Source organism: Bombina bombina, chromosome 3 (genome assembly GCF_027579735.1).
Source record: "Bombina bombina isolate aBomBom1 chromosome 3, aBomBom1.pri, whole genome shotgun sequence".
NCBI lineage: Eukaryota > Metazoa > Chordata > Amphibia > Anura > Bombinatoridae > Bombina > Bombina bombina.
Genome location: NC_069501.1, coordinates 1,073,104,632 through 1,073,123,111, shown reverse-complemented (window position 1 = coordinate 1,073,123,111; position 18,480 = coordinate 1,073,104,632). Strand labels below are relative to the sequence as shown.

At 41.2% G+C, this 18,480-nt stretch overlaps 1 protein-coding gene across 1 annotated transcript in view; it reads right to left on the bottom strand.

Annotated features, from left to right (window-relative positions):
• Positions 1–5,717: 5,717 nt before the first annotated feature.
• GPD1 (glycerol-3-phosphate dehydrogenase 1) overlaps positions 5,718–18,480 on the bottom strand; it is a 241,569-nt gene continuing 228,806 nt past the window's right edge. The window contains exons 7-8 of the mRNA XM_053708353.1: positions 14,581–14,687; positions 5,718–7,053 (exon numbers count right to left, since the gene is read on the bottom strand). Coding sequence (XP_053564328.1) covers positions 6,957–7,053; positions 14,581–14,687 — 204 coding nt within the window. The 3' untranslated portion in view covers positions 5,718–6,956. The remainder of the gene's footprint in view (positions 7,054–14,580; positions 14,688–18,480) is intronic.

Sequence of the window (18,480 nt, the reverse complement as noted above, 5' to 3'; positions counted from 1 at the left end):
GCAATTATGGCACAAATGGTTGTAAATGCTTCTCTGGGATCCCCTTTGTTCAGAAATAGCAGACATATATGGCTTTGGCGTTGCTTTTTGTTAATTAGAAGGCCACTAAATGCCGATGCGCATCACACGTGTATTATGGCTAGCAGTGAAGGGGTTAATTATGTAGCTTGTAGGGAGCTTGCAGGGTTAATTTTAGCTTTAGTGTAGAGCTCAGCCTCCCACCTGAAACATCAGACCCCCTGATCCCTCCCAAACAGCTCTCTTCCCTCCCCCACCTCACAATTGTCCCCGCCATCTTAAGTACTGGCAGAAACTCTGCCAGTACTAAATTAAAAGCTATATTTGTGGGGTTTTTTAGTTTTTTTTTTAGCATATTTACATATGCTGCTTTGTAGTATCCCCCTTAGCCCCCAACCTCACTGATCCCACACCAAACAGCTCTCTAACCCTCCCCCTCTGCCTTAGCTGGCGCCATCTTGGGTACTGGCAGCTGTCTGCCAGTACCCAGTTTAGTAAAAAAAGAAATCTTTTTTTTTTTTAAATCCCCTTTTCTGTAGTGTAGCTGTCCCCCCCCCCCCCCCCAACCTCCCACCAGTTGCAGATTACTTAGAAAAATTATTATTTTATTATTTATGCTAGCTATTTCAGATTTTTCTTTTCTGTAGTGCAGCGGTTCCCTCCCGCTCCCGCCCCGTGCACGCGCCCGCCCGCCGCCCCCCCGTGCACGCGCGCGCACACATGCGCGCCCCCGTCGCTCCCGCCCCCGATCCCGCCCCCCTGCACATTACACGGCGCATCGATGGCCGCCCACCCGCCTCCCAAGTCCGCTCCCACCCACCAACGATACCGGCCATCGATGTCCGGTGCAGAGAGGGCCACAGAGTGGCTCTCTCTGCACCGGATGGCCATTTAAGGTTATTGCAGGATGCCTCCATATCGAGGCATCACTGCAATAACCGGAAAGCAGCTGGAAGCGAGCAGGATCGCTTCCAGCTGCTTTCCACACCGAGGACGTGCAGGGTACGTCCTCAGGCGTTAACTGCCTTTTTTTTGAGGACGTACCCTGCACGTCCTCGGTCGTTAAGGGGTTAAACAGAGCGCGGAGATGTTCCAATTTAAATTTGAATGTAATCACATCAGGTTCAGCTTGTTGAGAAATTTTCCCTGAATCTGAAATTTCTCCCTCAGACAAAACCTCCCTGGCCCCCTCAGACTGGTGTAGGGGCATGTCAGAACCATTATCGTCAGCGTCCTCATGCTCTTCAGTATTTTCGAAAACAGAGCAGTCGCGCTTCCGCTGATAAGTGGGCATTTTGGCTAAAATGTTTTTGAAAGAATTATCCATTACAGCCGTTAATTGTTGCATAGTAAGGAGTATTGGCACACTAGATGTACTAGGGGCCTCCTGTGTGGGCAAGACTGGCGTAGACAAAGGAGGGGATGATGCAGTACCATGCTTACTCCCCTCACTTGAGGAATCATCTTGGGCATCATTTTCTCTAAATTTTTTGTCACATACATCACATCTATTTAAATGAGAAGGAACCTTGGCTTCCTCACATACAGAACATAGTCTATCTGATAGTTCAGACATGTTAAACAGGCATAAACTTGATAACAAAGTACAAAAAACGTTTAAAAATAAAACCGTTACTGTCACTTTAAATTTTAAACTGAACACACTTTAATACTGAATATGTGAAAAAGTATGAAGGAATTGTTCAAAATTCACCAAAATTTCACCACAGTGTCTTAAAGCCTTAAAAGTATTGCACACCAAATTTGAAAGCTTTAACTCTTAAAATAACGGAACCGGAGCCGTTTTTATATTTAACCCCTATACAGTCCCTGGTATCTGCTTTGCTGAGACCCAACCAAGCCCAGAGGGGAATACGATACCAAATGACGCCTTCAGTAAGCTTTTTCTATGTATCTGAGCTCCTCACACATGCATCTGCATGCCTTGCTTCCCAAAAACAACTGCGCATTAGTGGCGCGAAAATGAGGCTCTGCCTATGATTAGAGAAGGCCCCCAGAGAAAAAGGTGTCCAATACAGTGCCTGACGGTTATTCAACATAATTCCCAAGAATAAAATAACTCCTCAAAGCTATAAACTATTAAAAATGCTTATAAATCAATCGTTTTAGCCCAGAAAAATGTCTACCAGTCTTTAAAGCCCTTGTGAAGCCCTTTATTCTTATTTAATAAAAATGGCTTACCGGATCCCATAGGGAAAATGACAGCTTCCAGCATTACCAAGTCTTGTTAGAAATGTGTCATACCTCAAGCAGCAAAAGTCTGCTCACTGTTTCCCCCAACTGAAGTTAATTCCTCTCAACAGTCCTGTGTGGAAACAGCCATCGATTTTAGTAACGGTTGCTAAAATCATTTTCCTCTTACAAACAGAAATCTTCATCTCTTTTCTGTTTCAGAGTAAATAGTACATACCAGCACTATTTTAAAATAACAAACTCTTGATTGAAGAATAAAAACTACATTTAAACACCAAAAAACTCTAAGCCATCTCCGTGGAGATGTTGCCTGTACAACGGCAAAGAGAATGACTGGGGAAGGCGAAGCCTAGGAGGGATCATGTGACCAGCTTTGCTGGGCTCTTTGCCATTTCCTGTCGGGGAAGAGAATATCCCACAAGTAAGGATGACGCCGTGGACCGGACACACCAATGTTGGAGAAAAGATAAAGGTTATCTCTTAGGTTTTCCCTGTGGGTCCCATTCTGTCGTTGGACCAGATCCAAATTTCGCCAACATGGAGAGAAATCACGCAAAATATCTTGGGGCTTTTTTTACAATTATATTGCAATGTATGTATCAATCTTTCACATCCAGAACCCTGTATAGCGAGATAAAAAGCACTCAAGCTAAAATTTGCATTTATAAAATTATTTGAGGCACCTCTCAGAACTGATGAGACATAGTAGATAATTGTGCCCAAGCAGAGAGATTTAGATCATTTGTCCCTTTTTACCATGAGAAAACAATTCACACTTTTACCTCACGCTTCTATCTTTTCAATCCTTTGCATTTACACTTTGTATCCTTTCCACTCTTCATACACTTTTCCCCACATAAGGCTTCATTTTAAGACTTTGCTTGTGTATCCTATATACAGATTAAAAATATTATGCAGCCCTTTAAAAGGACATTAAGCATGATTCAGATAGGGCATACAATTAAAGAAATAAAATTTGAATTGTACTATTATTAAATTTGCTTCATTCTCTTGGTATCCTTTGCTGAATGAGCAGCAATGCTGGGTGCTAGCTGAACAAATATAGAGAGCCAATAATAATTGACAAATATGTGTAGCCACCAATAATCAGGTATCTCCAAGTAGTGTAGGATACCAAGAGAACAACGTTAATTTGAAAATAGAAGTGAATTTAAAAATTACACGCTTTACCTGAATCCTGCAAGTTTAATGTTGACTCTCCCATCCCTTTAAACACTTGTCCCTTAGGCTGATATGGGTTGCCCAGCACTGCACTATATACAAAAACATCTAAACCAGTGATTTTTAACCTTTTTTTTTGCCGTGGCACACTTTTTTACATTAAAAAATCCTGTGGCACACCACCATCCCAAAATTTTTAAAAAAATCACACATTGTAGCCTAATACAGCATATATATATATATACACATACACACAAACACATACATACTGTATGTATTGTGCTGTTATGCCATGCCTCCTACAAACTACCCCTGCACTGGGAGTAAAAAACAAGCAATGTTTAAAAAATATGTCACACTGTTGTCAGTCTGCCGTGGCACACCTGAGGATCTCTCACGGCACACTAGTGTGCCATGGCACACTGGTTGAAAAACACTGATCTAAACTAAGCTTCATTCAATTACAAGGTGGCTTTGAAACAATGCTACTAAAAATCATTGGGTACCTTATAGTAAGTGAAAACCTGCTGATTATGTAAAGTGCAACAAGTGTGTGTTGTGAGTTCTAGCATTACGGTTGGTGCAATTTGGACCATTTTGAGCACTAACACATGCATAAAGAGGTATTTTTGTTAAAAACATATACAGTTTATTTTGAGAAAAATTAATGGGCAGGATAAACACTATGGCTGGCATTTATCAACTGCCGGGCGGATAGTGTTTGCTCATGCAAAGCTGTCTGCCCGGGATTGCAAAATGGGTGTAGCATATTGCAGCAATACCCTGTCTGTATTTAACATTGCACAAGTGCGAGTAGAGGGTTGTCAATCACCACAGGGCAAATGTACCCAGAGTGATTTAATCTGCTTCCTGTAGGCTCGTTTAGCTGGATAAATGGGGGCCTATATATCATGAGAGAACTATTTTAATTTAGAAGCAATATGTCTTGATTTTGGTTACTGGATTTCAACATTAGAAAAAGTAATCAGTGCTGCTTAATATAGATCAGGGAATACATTTTATTCATTGGTCTTACTACAAAATAATTTTTTAGTCATTTGAAATAAAAAGCTATGATTTGTGTAAGCTACTATAGCCTAAAAGAATAAAAAAAAAGTTAAATGTGTATATTGTCCAGTCTTTTATTAGTATGTACTTATAACTTTATACACAACACCAGTCCCTATTTGTAATTAAACAAATATAAGCCAAGATTACAAGTGGAGTGCAAAAATATAAGTGCTAATGTGCATTGCCATTGCTTGAGTGCAATCAATAGCCACTTCTTTATTACAAATCCAAGGTAGCTTTTTTATCTCCAAAATGACAATGTATGGTCTGGTAACATGTGCATGTCAGATAGCACGGGTGCACTAAATCTCTCACCTAATAGACTTCTATGGGGGTGCAGTAAAATTCATGTTGCATATTGCTCAATGGTGCACTAATAGTGAAGTTACACGTGTAGTTTTGTGCTGTGCTATTAATAATAATGTTTTACTTTTAGCTCTAAACATTATAGCAGGATTTTGTATTGCTACTAATAACAGACTGTGTATTATTCTTTGTGCAAGGTCGATTAAAAATAACTCACCCCACGCAATGGGCTGTGCTCCACTTGTAATCTAGCCCTTAATATTTTTCAATCTGTTAAATATATAGCTCTGATATTCATTTTGTAAACACTACAGACTATAAATGTTCTACTACAAGTTTTTCAAATTAAAGGGCCGGTATTACTATTTATTTTATTCACTGGAATTTAACAGCACTTTCAATAATGAGTCCATTTAAATATATAAAAGACAAAATAAAAGATTGTAGCCTATTACTGATACACATAAAACCTTCAGACTGCAAGCATGCACAAGAGGTGCCCTTGAATCCTTCTGTATCAGTATGTTCCAGTATTTACTGTGCCAATTCATGGAGCACAACTCAAATGTTAGCACTTTACAAATAAAGGATAACACCCACAGATTTTAGGCAACATCCCATTTGTAGCTGCATGATACACTTAGCTTAGTGACAAAGTTATTTAATAATCCTGAGCTCAGTAATTACCAGACAGGAGCCCTGACATTTTCCGTTTGTGAATGACTTCTCAGGATGTTATGACTTCACAGGAACGTAACTCCTGCAGTGCTTTATTGCTATTGATGGTTTATTCTATCACAGCAAAATGTACAGCACTCACAGACTTCACAACTGGAGCCCTGAAATAATACAAATAACACAATCACAGGTTTTATTGCAAACTCCCACACAGTCACTCTGTGAAACACAAGGGGCCAGCACAATAATGAGGAGACACAGTCATTTATTACCAGATTAAAAACAAAACATCTACTTTTGCTCTGAACTTTTCACAGTAACGAGAATTGGAAACCTGGCACTTTCTAGCTGTTGACAACATGAGTCTCTGTGAAACATGACAGAGAAAGCAAAACGTGTTTGTTCAAGTAGCTTTTGACCAAGAGTCAAACTATAAGAAGGCTGATATTATTTACTTTAAACACGGACAATATATGTTTATATTGCATTTAAAGGGACATTGTACTCAGACATTTTCTATCAAGCATAGAAAAGAGAAGCATTTACAAATATTATACACGGAGGGAAAAAAGTAAGAGCTTTTAATTACTTTTTCATATGCAATTTTGTAGATGAAACAAAGAAAACAGCTGACTACATGTCCCTTTAAGCACTGCTAGTCTTCTGGCGCAGTAATAATTATCTAATGCAACCTGTGTCCTGCAGGTTTGTATTCATTTGTCACTTAACAATATCCCTAACACCTATATGACAAAAACAGATTTAACAGTGCAGTCTTTATATTATGACATTAAAAACTCAAATCCCTGTTTTGTTTTTTAGTTTAAAGCTGCACAGCTGCCAGCTTAATACTTATTTCAGTTTTTACGCTGTTGGGGATAAAATATAATAAAAATATTTGATCAATTTTGTTGTAATATAATAACTGTCTTTATAAGTTTAATGTGCTGGTCATAAAAGACGAGATAATGCACCTCATGCAAATTATTTTTCTCCTCAGAAATGAAATATTCTCGGTTCATAAGAATTTAACAGCTTTATGTTCACAATAACATATTTTGAAACTCAAAAAGAATTTGTCCCATTGACAGCTTTTATATGCACTTTAGCATACATTTCTTACCGAGAGTAGAGAACTGCAAGTCTCTATATTACCAGGGTAAAGGTGAATGCTGCAATATTCTTTGTCCTGAGGACAAAATTCCTCATGCGTTAATTACAATAATAATGCTTATCAGAATCCTGTTGTGAAATTTCCAAAGCAAATAACCAAACAGGCCAAAGTGTACCGATTAATTCCACACCCTGCCTGTTCTAGACAAAGCCCTATAAATATCACTAATTTCTGGATTCTCAAGGCCTTAAGTTTGATGATACAAAGTGTGTACAAGTGTGCACATAACATTTACATATTCAGACACACATGAACGTAAATTGCTTAAAATAAGGCACAGTAAAAGGAAGAGAGTCTGCAGTCCGGCGCTTCTTTATATGTGCTCGGGGTGGTTCTGCAGACATGTTATAAATTCTGTGACGGGTTTTCCTTCGTAGCAAATTTGGTAAACGGCGGTGAAGAGAGGGAACCTGGGAGAGAAAAAGAGGAGACAACAAAGTTACACAGAAGTGCACAACAATCTCCTTGTTTAGTGCTTGAGGTCAAACTTTTTACACACAAAGAAACAGTGAGGTATTTACACAACAATGTGTGAAACCCAGAGATACGCATCAAAACTGAAACAGACATCTATGCTGAAAGAGTGTTAAAGGGACATTGTACACTAGATTTTTCTTTGCATTAATGTTTTGTAGATGATCCATTTATATCGCCAATCTGGGAGTGTTTTTGTAAAAATGTATAGTTTTGCTTATTTTTTATTAACATTGTGATGATTTTTAGGGGTAGATTTATCATAATGCGAGCGGACATGATACGATGTAGTGTATCATGTCCGCTGCACATCGATAAATGCTGACAGCATATATCATTGCACCAGCAGTTCCCCTGCATATTCACGGCCAATTGGCCGCTAGCAGGGGGTGTCAATCAACCTGATCGTATTCGATCGGGTTGATTTCTGTCCACCGCCTCAGAGCAGGCGGACACGTTTTGGAGCAGCGGTCTTTAGACCGCTGCTTCATAACTTCTGTTTCCGGCGAGCCTAAAGGCTTGCGCGGAAACAGGGGCATCAAGCTTCATACGGAGTTTGATAAATATGCCCCTTAGACTCCTAACCAAGGCCTTAGACTCCTAACCAAGCCCCACAGTGCCAGATGTATACATGCGTTTACAGACTCCTGCTGGCTCCTGTTTGTCTAATCTGTCTTTTCATATTCAGGGGAGTGAGGGAGTGTCTTCTCTTTTTGCTTTCCAGCCTATTTCAGTGGGTGTCCCAGTCAACCTCATCAACAGAGCTAAACTACGAGCTTCTTAGTACGTTTTTAAAAGTTTTTTTACTGGAATTTTGTATCAGTATCTGTGTATATTCTTCTTTATAGTAGTGCCTATTACATGCAGTTATATGAAAATTAGTGTACACTGTCCCTTTAAGGTAAGGCTGAGTACCTGAAAATGGAATAATCATGGCATTCAGAGAAAACGCAAGAATGGTTTTAGTGCTATGTCCTGTAAGCATGTGATAAATCATAAAAAAACACTAAATTAATTAACAAGTGAAATAACCTTCTTGTGAGAAAACAAACTCTTTTCCCAGTGATATGTTATATAGCTTATTTATAAAGCAATCAATTCTCAGACAATACCATATGAATTAGAGATACATTTCACACTGTTGTTTAAAGGGACAGTAAATTCCCTGTACTAATTCAGGTAGAACATTGTAAATAACTTTCCCATTTACTTCTATTATGTAATGTGCTTCAATCTCTTGGTATCGTTTTGTTGAAAAGCATACCTGGATAGCATTACTGGGTGCTAGCTGTACACATCGGATGAGCCAATAGCAAGACACATATAGTGGCAGCCACCAATCGGCAGCTAGCTCCCAGTACTGCATTGCTGCTCCTTCAACAAAGGATATCAAGAAAATAAAGTAATTTGCTAATAGAAGTAAACTGGAAAGTTGTATAATTTTGTACACTCTATCTGAATCATTAAATTTGTAAGTCTGCATTGTTCACTGAGAGCAGTAGGATTTTTTTCCACTGCTTCTGCATTAAGCATACATACTAGTTCATGGAAGGTAGGTGTGCATTTAATATGGAGATATGTTTTATATATTTATCCTGGTGGAGACTAAATACACACTGACAAATGTGATTTGCAAGATGCCAAAACAGAACAAACAGGTATAAGATACAGCAGCACAGATATACCCGGAACTGACACAGTTAGGAAGTGATCAAATATAAATCTATTTAGCTAAGAATATGAGTCAGCTGTGTGTGTGGTAAATATGTTAGAAAAATGGTCTCATACAAGCTCTGCAGAACGTACACCAGGGCCGTCTTTAACACAGGGCAAAAGGGGCAGCTGCCCAGGGCCCAGTCTTTGTTGAGGGGCCCAAGAGTCCTAAAAAATATAAAAAATGCTGATGTCATGTGACATGGGGGACACACACAGTCAGGTATAATACTGTCACAGTCAAAAGTTCTCTGCTTATATATATTTGTGAGAAACTGTGCCAGACTGTGCCGGTGTCATGTGATATGCCAAGCTAGTGCCATGTGCTGTTTTAGATGTGCACTGTGCAGCACTGGATGCTAAGCCCTAACTCGGCATCCAGCCAATCCCACTGCATCAGAAAAGGTCCTGCTGGGGTTACTACTGTTACCAGGTAACTGCTCTGGTGGTGGGGATTGTTTCTAGATAGGGCTGACTGTAGGCGCATGCAGCAGAAAGCTGGAGCAGCAGGCATGTTAGGATTTGAGCATCTGTGCAGCTGCACACACTGCTCTCTTCAGTCTTGAGGCTGTGTGACTTGTCTTACACTGTATCCATGCAGCCTTGGGCAGACAGCATCCAGTCTGCTGGTCACCTTAGCCCTGCTCTTTCTGCTGTGGCCCTAAGATCAACTAACTGAAGTTTGTTAGGGGAACAGTGCTTTGTAGAAAGGTGTCAGTGGGAAGAATAAGTGAGTGCACACATGCCCCTCCCCCATGCAGCATTGTCTAGTGCAGGGTGAGAGGGAAGTGAGGTGCTTCTGTGGCTGATGTACAGTATCATGCTGATACTTCACACATTAAGGTAAGGTTTTTCTCCCTGTCTCAGATTTTACAGCTTCCCATAGTAGTTCTGCTGTTCCAGTCAGTAAACTTATATTTGTCTGCACCTCCATGCTTCCTCCTCAGTCTTTACCTTGCTTTGCTCCTGCATCTCCGGACTCTAACTTTCACCCAGGCTCTCACTGAGAGGCTTCTCACTGGACTATCCTCCCCTTTAGATGGAAAACATAAATTATGCTTACCTGATAATTTCATTTCCATCGAGAGGATGGATGGGCGGACCTAAATTTAATTTATCTTCAGGCACCATTTATACCCTGATATTTCTCCTACTGTTCCTTGTTCCCTCGACAGAATGACTGGGGAATGAGGGAAGTGGGGGAGGTTTTTAAGCCTTTGGCTGGGGTTTCTTTGCCTCCTCCTGGTGGCCAGGTTCTTAATTCCCAACAGTAATGAATGAAGCCGTGGACTCTTCTCCCCTCAATGGAAATGAAAGATGGCAAGAGTGAGTCTCTGCCCATTGGATTATTTTGGAAACCTCTATCATCGCTAGAGAACTCCGTGTTCCCCCTTGATGATTGATATAAGCTACAGTCGTGATGGTGTCCGACTGAAATCTGATGAATTTGGCCGCAGCCAGTTGAGGCCACGCCTGAAGCGCATTGAATATCGCTCTCAGTTCTAGAATGTTTATCGGGAGGAGAGTCTCCTCCTGAGACCATAACCCCTGTGCTTTCAGGGAGTTCCAGACTGCACCCCAGCCCAGTAGGCTGGCATCTGTCGTAACTATGACCCACTCTGGTCTGTGGAAACACATTCCCCGAGACAGGTGAACCTGTGACAACCACCAGAGAAGAGAATCTCTGGTCTCCTGATCCAGATCTATCTGAGGAGATAAATCTGCATAATCCCCATTCCACTGTTCGAGCATGCATAGTTGCAGTGGTCTGAGGTGTAGGCGAGCAAACAAAACTATGTCCATTGCCGCTACCATTAGTCCGATTACCTCCATACACTGAGCCACTGACGGCCGAGGAATGGAATGAAGAGCTCGGTAGGTGGTTACGAGATTTAATTTCCTGACCTTCGTCAGAAATATTTTCATTTCTACCGAGTCTATCAGAGTTTCTAGGAAGGAAACTCTTGTGATGCGGAAGAGAGAACTCTTTTTTATGTTCACCTTCCACCCATGAGATCTCAGAAAAGCCAACACGATGTCCGTGTGAGACTTGGCTAGTTGGAAAGTTGACGCTTGAATTAAGAAGTCGTCTAGATAAGGCGCCACTGCTATGCCCCGCGGTCTTAGAACCGCCAGAAGGGACCCTAGCACTTTCGTGAAAATTCTGGGAGCCTGGTAATGTCTGTCCAGAAAGGCGAACCTGAGAAATTGGTGATGATCTCTGTGAATAGGGATGTGCAGATACGCATCCTTTAAGTCCACGGTGGTCATATATTGACCCTCCTGGATCAGTGGCAGAATAGTCTGAATAGTCTCCATCTTGAAAGACGGGACTCTAAGGAATTTGTTTAGGATCTTGAGATCCAAGATTGGTCTGAAAGTTCCTACTTTTTTGGGAACCACAAACAGGTTGGAGTAAAACCCTTGCCCCTGTTCCGTTCTTGGAACTGGGTGAATCACTCCCATGGTATGTAGGTCTTCTACACAGCGTAAGAACGCCTCTCTTTTTGTCTGGTTTGCAGACAATTGAGAAATGTGAAATCTCCCCCTTGGGGGGGAATCTTTGAAGTCCAGAAGATATCCCTGTGAAACAATTTCTAAAGCCCAGGAATCGTGAACATCTCTTGCCCAAGCCTGAGCGAAGAGAGAGAGTCTGCCCCCTACTAGATCCGGTCCCGGATCGGGGGCTACCCCTTCATGCTGTCTTAGAGGCAGCTGCAGGCTTCTTGGCCTGTTTACCCTTGTTCCAAGCCTGGCTAGGTCTCCAGACTGACTTGGATTGAGCAAAATTCCCCTCTTGCTTTGCAGCAGGGGAAGCTGAAGCGGGACCACTCTTGAAGTTTCGAAAAGAACGAAAATTACTTTGCTTGGTCCTTATCTTATTTGTTTTATCCTGAGGGAGGGTATGGCCTTTCCCTCCAGTGATGTCTGAAATAATTTCCTTCAGTTCAGGCCCGAATAGGGTCTTTCCTTTGAAAGGGATGGTCAAAAGCTTTTATTTTGATGACACATCAGCTGATCAGGACTTAAGCCATAACGCTCTACGCGCTAAAATGGCAAAACCTGAATTTTTTGCCGCTAATTTAGCCAGTTGAAAATCGGCATCTGTAATGAAAGAATTAGCCAGCTTAAGAGCCTTAATTCTATCCAGAATATCATCTAATGGGGTCTCTCCCTGAAGAGCCTCTTCCAGAGCCTCGAACCAAAAAGCAGCTGCAGTAGTTACAGGAACAATGCACGCAATAGGTTGGAGAAGAAAACCTTGATGAACAAAAATTTTCTTTAGGAGACCCTCTAATTTTTTATCCATAGGATCTTTGAAAGCACAACTGTCTTCAATAGATATAGTTGTACGCTTAGCTAGTGTAGAAATAGCTCCCTCCACCTTAGGGACCGTCTGCCACGAGTCCCGCATGGTGTCAGATATGGGAAACATTTTCTTAAATGTAGGAGGGGGAGCGAACGGAATACCTGGTCTATCCCACTCCTTAGAAACAATATCCGCAATCCTCTTAAGGACCGGAAAAATCAGTGTAAACAGGAACCTCTAAGTATTTGTACATTTTACACAATTTCTCTGGAACCACAATAGGGTCACAATCATCCAGAGTCGCTAATACCTCCCTGAGCAACAAGCGGCGGAGGTGTTCTAGCTTAAATTTAAAGGCCGTCATATCAGAGTCTGTCTGAGGGAGCGTCTTTCCTGAATCAGAAATCTCTCCATCAGACAGCAAATCCCGTACCCCTAATTCAGAACATTGTGAGGGATTATATCGGATACGGCTAGTAAAGCGTCAGAAAGCTCAGCATTTGTTCTTAACCCAGAGCTATCACGCTTCCCTTGTAACCCAGGCAGTTTAGATAAAACCTCTGTGAGGGTAGAATTCATAACTGCTGCCATGTCTTGTAAGGTAAATGAAGTAGACGCACTAGAGGTACTTGGCGTCACTTGTGCGGGCGTTACTGGTTGTGATGAACTAGATGGCATAACCTCATTTCTTTCTGTCTGAGAATCCTCTAGTGCTACATTTTTAAGTGCTACAATATGCTCTTTAAAATTTATAGACATATCAGTACAAGAGGGAGACATTCTAAGAGGGGGTTCCACAAAGGTTTCTAAACATATTGAACAAGGAGTTTCCTTGATGTCAGACATGTTTAACAGGCTAGTAATGAGACAAGCAAGCTTGGAAAATACTTTATTCAATGTAAAAACAACAATTTCAAAAAAACGGTACTGTGCCTTTAAGAGAAAAAAAGATGTACACGTTCTGCAAAACTGCTTAAAAATGCAGCAAACTCTTCGAATTTTTTACAGTATATATAGTAAGCCTTAGTAAGGTTGCCCCACTAGTAAAAGAAGAAATTAACCCCTTAATAACGAAACCGGATTGACAAATGTCAAAAACCGGAAAATACAGTCAGCACCTTGCCACAGCTCTGCTGTGGCACCTACCTGCCCTTAGGGGTTGAATCTGAGAGAACAAGGCTTCGTTTTGGCCCCAAAATCGAGTCAGGACCCTCCTGTGTTGCAGCTTGCTGTCCAGTAATGAAAAACAACTGCGCATCTAAGGTGCGAAATTAGGCCCCACCCACCTCTTACTCAATGTCTGTGGGGCCTTAAAGTAACACCTCATGTGTTTCAAACAGCCATGTGGGATGTAAAACCTCAAAAAAGACAAATGAACCCTCTAAATAAAAGTCCCAAAAACGTTTTACCATATTTCTCAATAAAAGCGTTTGCTCTATTATATAAGTGTCAACCAGAAAGTAACTTAGCCCTTATGCAAGCTTGTAATACTACAATAAGTCTCTGATTACAGCTTACCCTTCCCCTCATGGGGATACTGTCAGCCTTTTCTTAAAATATCACAGTCTTTCTATAAAAAAATGACTGAACATACCTCAGTGCAGCATAGCATGCAAACCGTTCCTCAACTGAAGTTTCCTGTATTCCTCAGCCTCTGTGGGAACAGCAGTGGATCTTAGTTACAAATGCCAAGATCATCATCCTCTAGGCAGAAATCTTCATCTCTTTTCTGCTTGAGAGTAAATAGTACACACCGGTACCATTTAATATAACAAACTCTTGCTTGAAGAAAATAAAAACTAACATTTTGTCACCACAAGCACTTTACCCTTCCTATTGCTTAGAGCCGGCAAAGAGAATGACTGGGGGGTGGAGTTAGGGGAGGAGCTATATAGACAGTTCTGCTGTGGGTGCTCTCTTTGCCACTTCCTGTTGGGAAGGAGAATATCCCAAGTATTGGATGAATCCGTGGACTCGATACATCTTGCAAGAGAAAAGGCACCAATATGTGGTATTTTCCTTGTGTGGTATATGAAGGATTTATTAGTGGCTACAATATTTTACTTTATATAAAGCATACCTAGCTGAGCTGGCTAGTGACTGCTTGCTCTTCTCACTGACTCACCGTATGTATTTATCTAGGTCTAGTAGTGAATTTATACTATGTAGCTGATTTTTACTCAGTTATATGCAAGTTCTATTGCAGTAATAAAATGATCTAATGCAATAGGCATTATCTTTTTTCCACTTTTATGCCCCTTTAAAGTTACTTCTACACAGGGGGACATAGCAAACGCTTCCTCTCATAAGTACATTGTTCTCTAAATGCTGTGTGATCACATTTGTTATAAGAAGCCTTCTGTGCTCAGCAATAATATGCGCACCAGGTCCCATCACTCTGTATTCTGCAGTATGCCCAGCACTGCGTCTGGCTACTTACTTATTCACCATGTTCTTGCTCTTAAGGATGTGATTTAGCTCAGCTGAGGTTTGTGGTCCCTGTAATTTTTGGCCATTCAGCATCTCTTTCTCCAGCTGTTCTATAGACTGAAGTGAAAAAGAAACATTTTTACTTATGAAGTGCTACAAGTTTTAACAATACAAAGGATATATTATGCAACATAATACTCTTTATTTTAAAAGTAACGACTTTATTAATTGTCCATAGAAAACAGGACAGTAAAGAAGGGACAGTAAAATTTCATGATTTCGAAAGAGCATGCGATTTTAAACAATGTTCCAATTTAATGATACTATCTAATTTGCTTTGTACTATTAGTATCCTTAATTGGAGAGTAGACTCAGGAGCAGCAATGCATTCCTGGGAGCTAGCTGAACACATCTGCTGAGCCAATGACAAGAAGCATATATAAGCAGCCACCAATCAGCAACAAGCTCCCAGTAGTCTATTGCTGCTTCATAGCCTACCTAGGTATGCTTTTCAACATGAGAAGAAAGCAAATTTGATAATGAAAGTAAATTGGAAAGTTGTTTAAAATTGCATGTTCTTTCTAAATTGTTAAAGTTTAATTTTGACTTTACAGTGTTAACCTGACATGAAGAATCAAATAAAATAATACTGGATCAAACCTGATCAAGGTACCTTATACATTAAATAACTATACATGCCCTTCAGCAAAGAGTTTAATCTGTTTTAATAGTGTTTAGTGATGCTAATAGGTGACAAGTGAGAAATTAACCTGTTGTGCTCCGCAAACCACAGAGATATGTGTATGCCCCTTTAAGGGGTAAACTGGGCATGTGTGTTTGTGGGTTTTATATTTATTTTGTATAGTGTAAAAGTGCTTATTATTATTTTTTAACTTTAATTGGTTGAGCAGGTAGCATTTATTTGGAATATTGCTTTGTAATGTCATCTAATTGGCAGGGGTAATTTTAGTGTGCTTTGTCCATGCACAACACCAACGTTCTATTCTAAAATGCTTTGGGATACTCGGTAACAAGTCATTTTAGTTGTGGAAAAATAGCTTAGTAAATGTATATTTTTTGTACACAGGACTGGCACGTTTGATATGGGGACATTTTTCACCAAACTGATAATAAAGAAAAATGCTGCCAATAAAGTATGAAAATGGCACATTGTGATCATATTGACCTTGAAAAGGGCTCATCTGCAGACGTTTACCTGCTGATAATTATCTAATAATAGATCATGTTCAACCCTTAATTTGTATACCATAGTCATCAAGTAAGTTCTCAATTCATCTTTTATATGTATACTAGTCCTAAAGCCCATTCACATGGGCCATTTTTTGCAGTACAGCGGTCCCACCCCTTGCTCTCTCTCTCTCCCCCTCTCTTTTGTGCTCTCTCCCCCTCTCTTTTGCGCTCTCTCCCCATCTCTTTTGCGCTCTCTCTCGCTCCACCTCTCTTTTGCTCTCTCTCCCCCTCTCTTTAGCTCTCTCTCTCCCCATCTCTTTTGCTCTCTCTCCCCCTCTCTTTTGTGCTCTCTCCCCCTCTATTTTGCGCTCTCTCCCCTCTCTTTTGCGCTCTCTCCCCCTCCCTTTTTGCGCTCTCTCTCGCTCCACCTCTCTTTTGCTCTCTCTCTCCCCCTCTCTTTTGCTCTCTCTCCCCCCTCTTTTGTGCGCTCTCCCCCTCTCTTTGCGCTCTCTCTCGCTTCACCTCTCTTTTGCTCCCTCTCTCCCCCTCTCTCTTCCCCTTTCTTTTGCGCTCTCTCTCCCCCATCTCTTTTACTCTCTTTCTCCCCCTCTCTTTTGCATTCTCTCTCTCCCCCTCTCTTTTGCTCTGTCACTCTCTCCTTTTTTTGCTCTCTCCATCCCTCTCTTTTGCTCTCTCTCTCCCCCCTCTCTTTTGCTCTGTCTCTCTCCCCTCTCTTTTGCTGTCTCTCTCCCCTCTCTTTTGCTCTCTCTCTCCATCCCTCTCTTTTGCTCTCTCTCCCCCTCTCTTTTTCTCCCTCTCTATTGCTCTCTCTCCCCCCTCTCTTTTGCTCTCTCTCTCTTCCCTCTATTCTGCTCTTTCCCCTCTCTTTTGCACTTTCCCCTCTATTTTGCTCTCTCTCTCCCCCACTCTTCTGCACTTTCCCCTCACTTCTGCTCTTCCCCCTCTCTTTAGCTCTTTCCTATCTCTTTTTGTCTCTCCCCCTCTCTTTCTATTTCTCTCCCCTCTCTGTCGTGCTGACCGTTCCCGGCCACGCCCCCACCATGCCCAACCACCCCCCTGAACATGCCCGGCCACGCCCACGGTCTCGCCCGGCCAGGTGCTTTGCTCACACACCAGTTGAGTATTAGTCATGTTAACAATGAATATAAAGGGCTCCATTTATGAAGCTGCATAAGCAGCTTTGGGCCATTTGGGAGTCTGCAAATGAAAGTTAAGAAGCACTTAGACAATCTGGACTGAATTGCCTGGAATGATTGACAAGCCCTGCTCTTGTGCCATTGGTGGGGGCGAGAGCAGGGTGCGGTGTTGCACAAGTGATTGTTTGTGCAATCTTAAATTCTGGCAGCCAATGCTGCTCCAGAGGCAGTTCAGACAGGTTCTCCCTATGAGATGAATCTCGCCCATAGCCTTATAAAGACCTGGTGGGCCCCTCATTAAGTTAATATACTAAGCAAGCATATATGTGAAGAGCTAATAAATCTCTTGCTGTAGATGTCATTTGTAATGCTACACTTCTTGTCTCGAGAATACAGAGTATAGAGGTGATTGCTTATGCTGAAAGGGATAGAAAGGTCTAACTTGAGGTGTGCATGGCCACATTTAAAATTGAAATATAAGCATTTTAGCAATATACTTCCATTAGCAAAAATGTTTCTAGTAAAATGACTGTTTTTCATCGGCATACGCACATATCCTGTGAGGGCTTATGCACCAGTATTCATACACTCTGGGGGATGCTGCTTTCTCCACCCGTAGTTTCCAGTTTGCCGGAAACAGCAGTTAAGAAGCAGTGGTCGCAAGACTGCTGCTCCTTAACTTGTCCGCCACCTTTTAGATACAATCGGGATGATTGACACCCCCTGCTAGCGGCCGATTGGCTGCGAATGTGCAGGGGCTGGATTTCACAAGTGAAATGCTTGTGCAATGTAAATGCCGACAGCGTATGCAGCTACAGCGAATCATGTTCGCCCGGCATATAATAAATTGACCCCCATGCCTGTTTCTATTGTTTCTGAAGAAGTACTATTGTTTCTGAAGAAGTAATTTGTGTCATACCAGCCACTGCTGACTATCTGAGAAGGTGTGGTGTTTGAATACTGGTGCACGAGCCCTTACAGGATATGTGTGTATGCTGCAGAAAAACAGCAATAACGTTTCCTAGAAGCATTTTTGATAATGGAAGTACATTGCTTATATTTCAAATTGAAGTGCAACAATGTACATTTCATTTGTATCCCTTTAAAGTGCTAGATGAAAATAACGAGTTAGAGCATTTTATCATTGCACTATTGCTTGCATATTACTATGTGTTTAACCTCTGCATAGAAGCGCAGAAATGCACTACTGGGACTTAGCTAAAGACATCTGGTGAGCCAATTATAAGAGGTATATTTCTGTAGCTACCAATTACCAGCTAGTTCTCAGTGGTGCACTGCTGTTCCTGAGCCTACCTAAGTATGCTTATTAACAAAGAATACCAACAGAACAAAGTATATTTTATAATAGAAGTAAATTGTATGCTGATCTGAAGAATGAAAGTTTAATTTTGACTTTCATATTCCTTTAAGTTATGTGTAAGTGCCTGGAGGTAATTCTTAACAGTTATATCCTCTTATGGATGCAATAGCCATTACATTATAAATGTGTTCACACCAAAAAAATAACTCTGCAAACTACCCCCTTATTTCAGTTCTTTTGA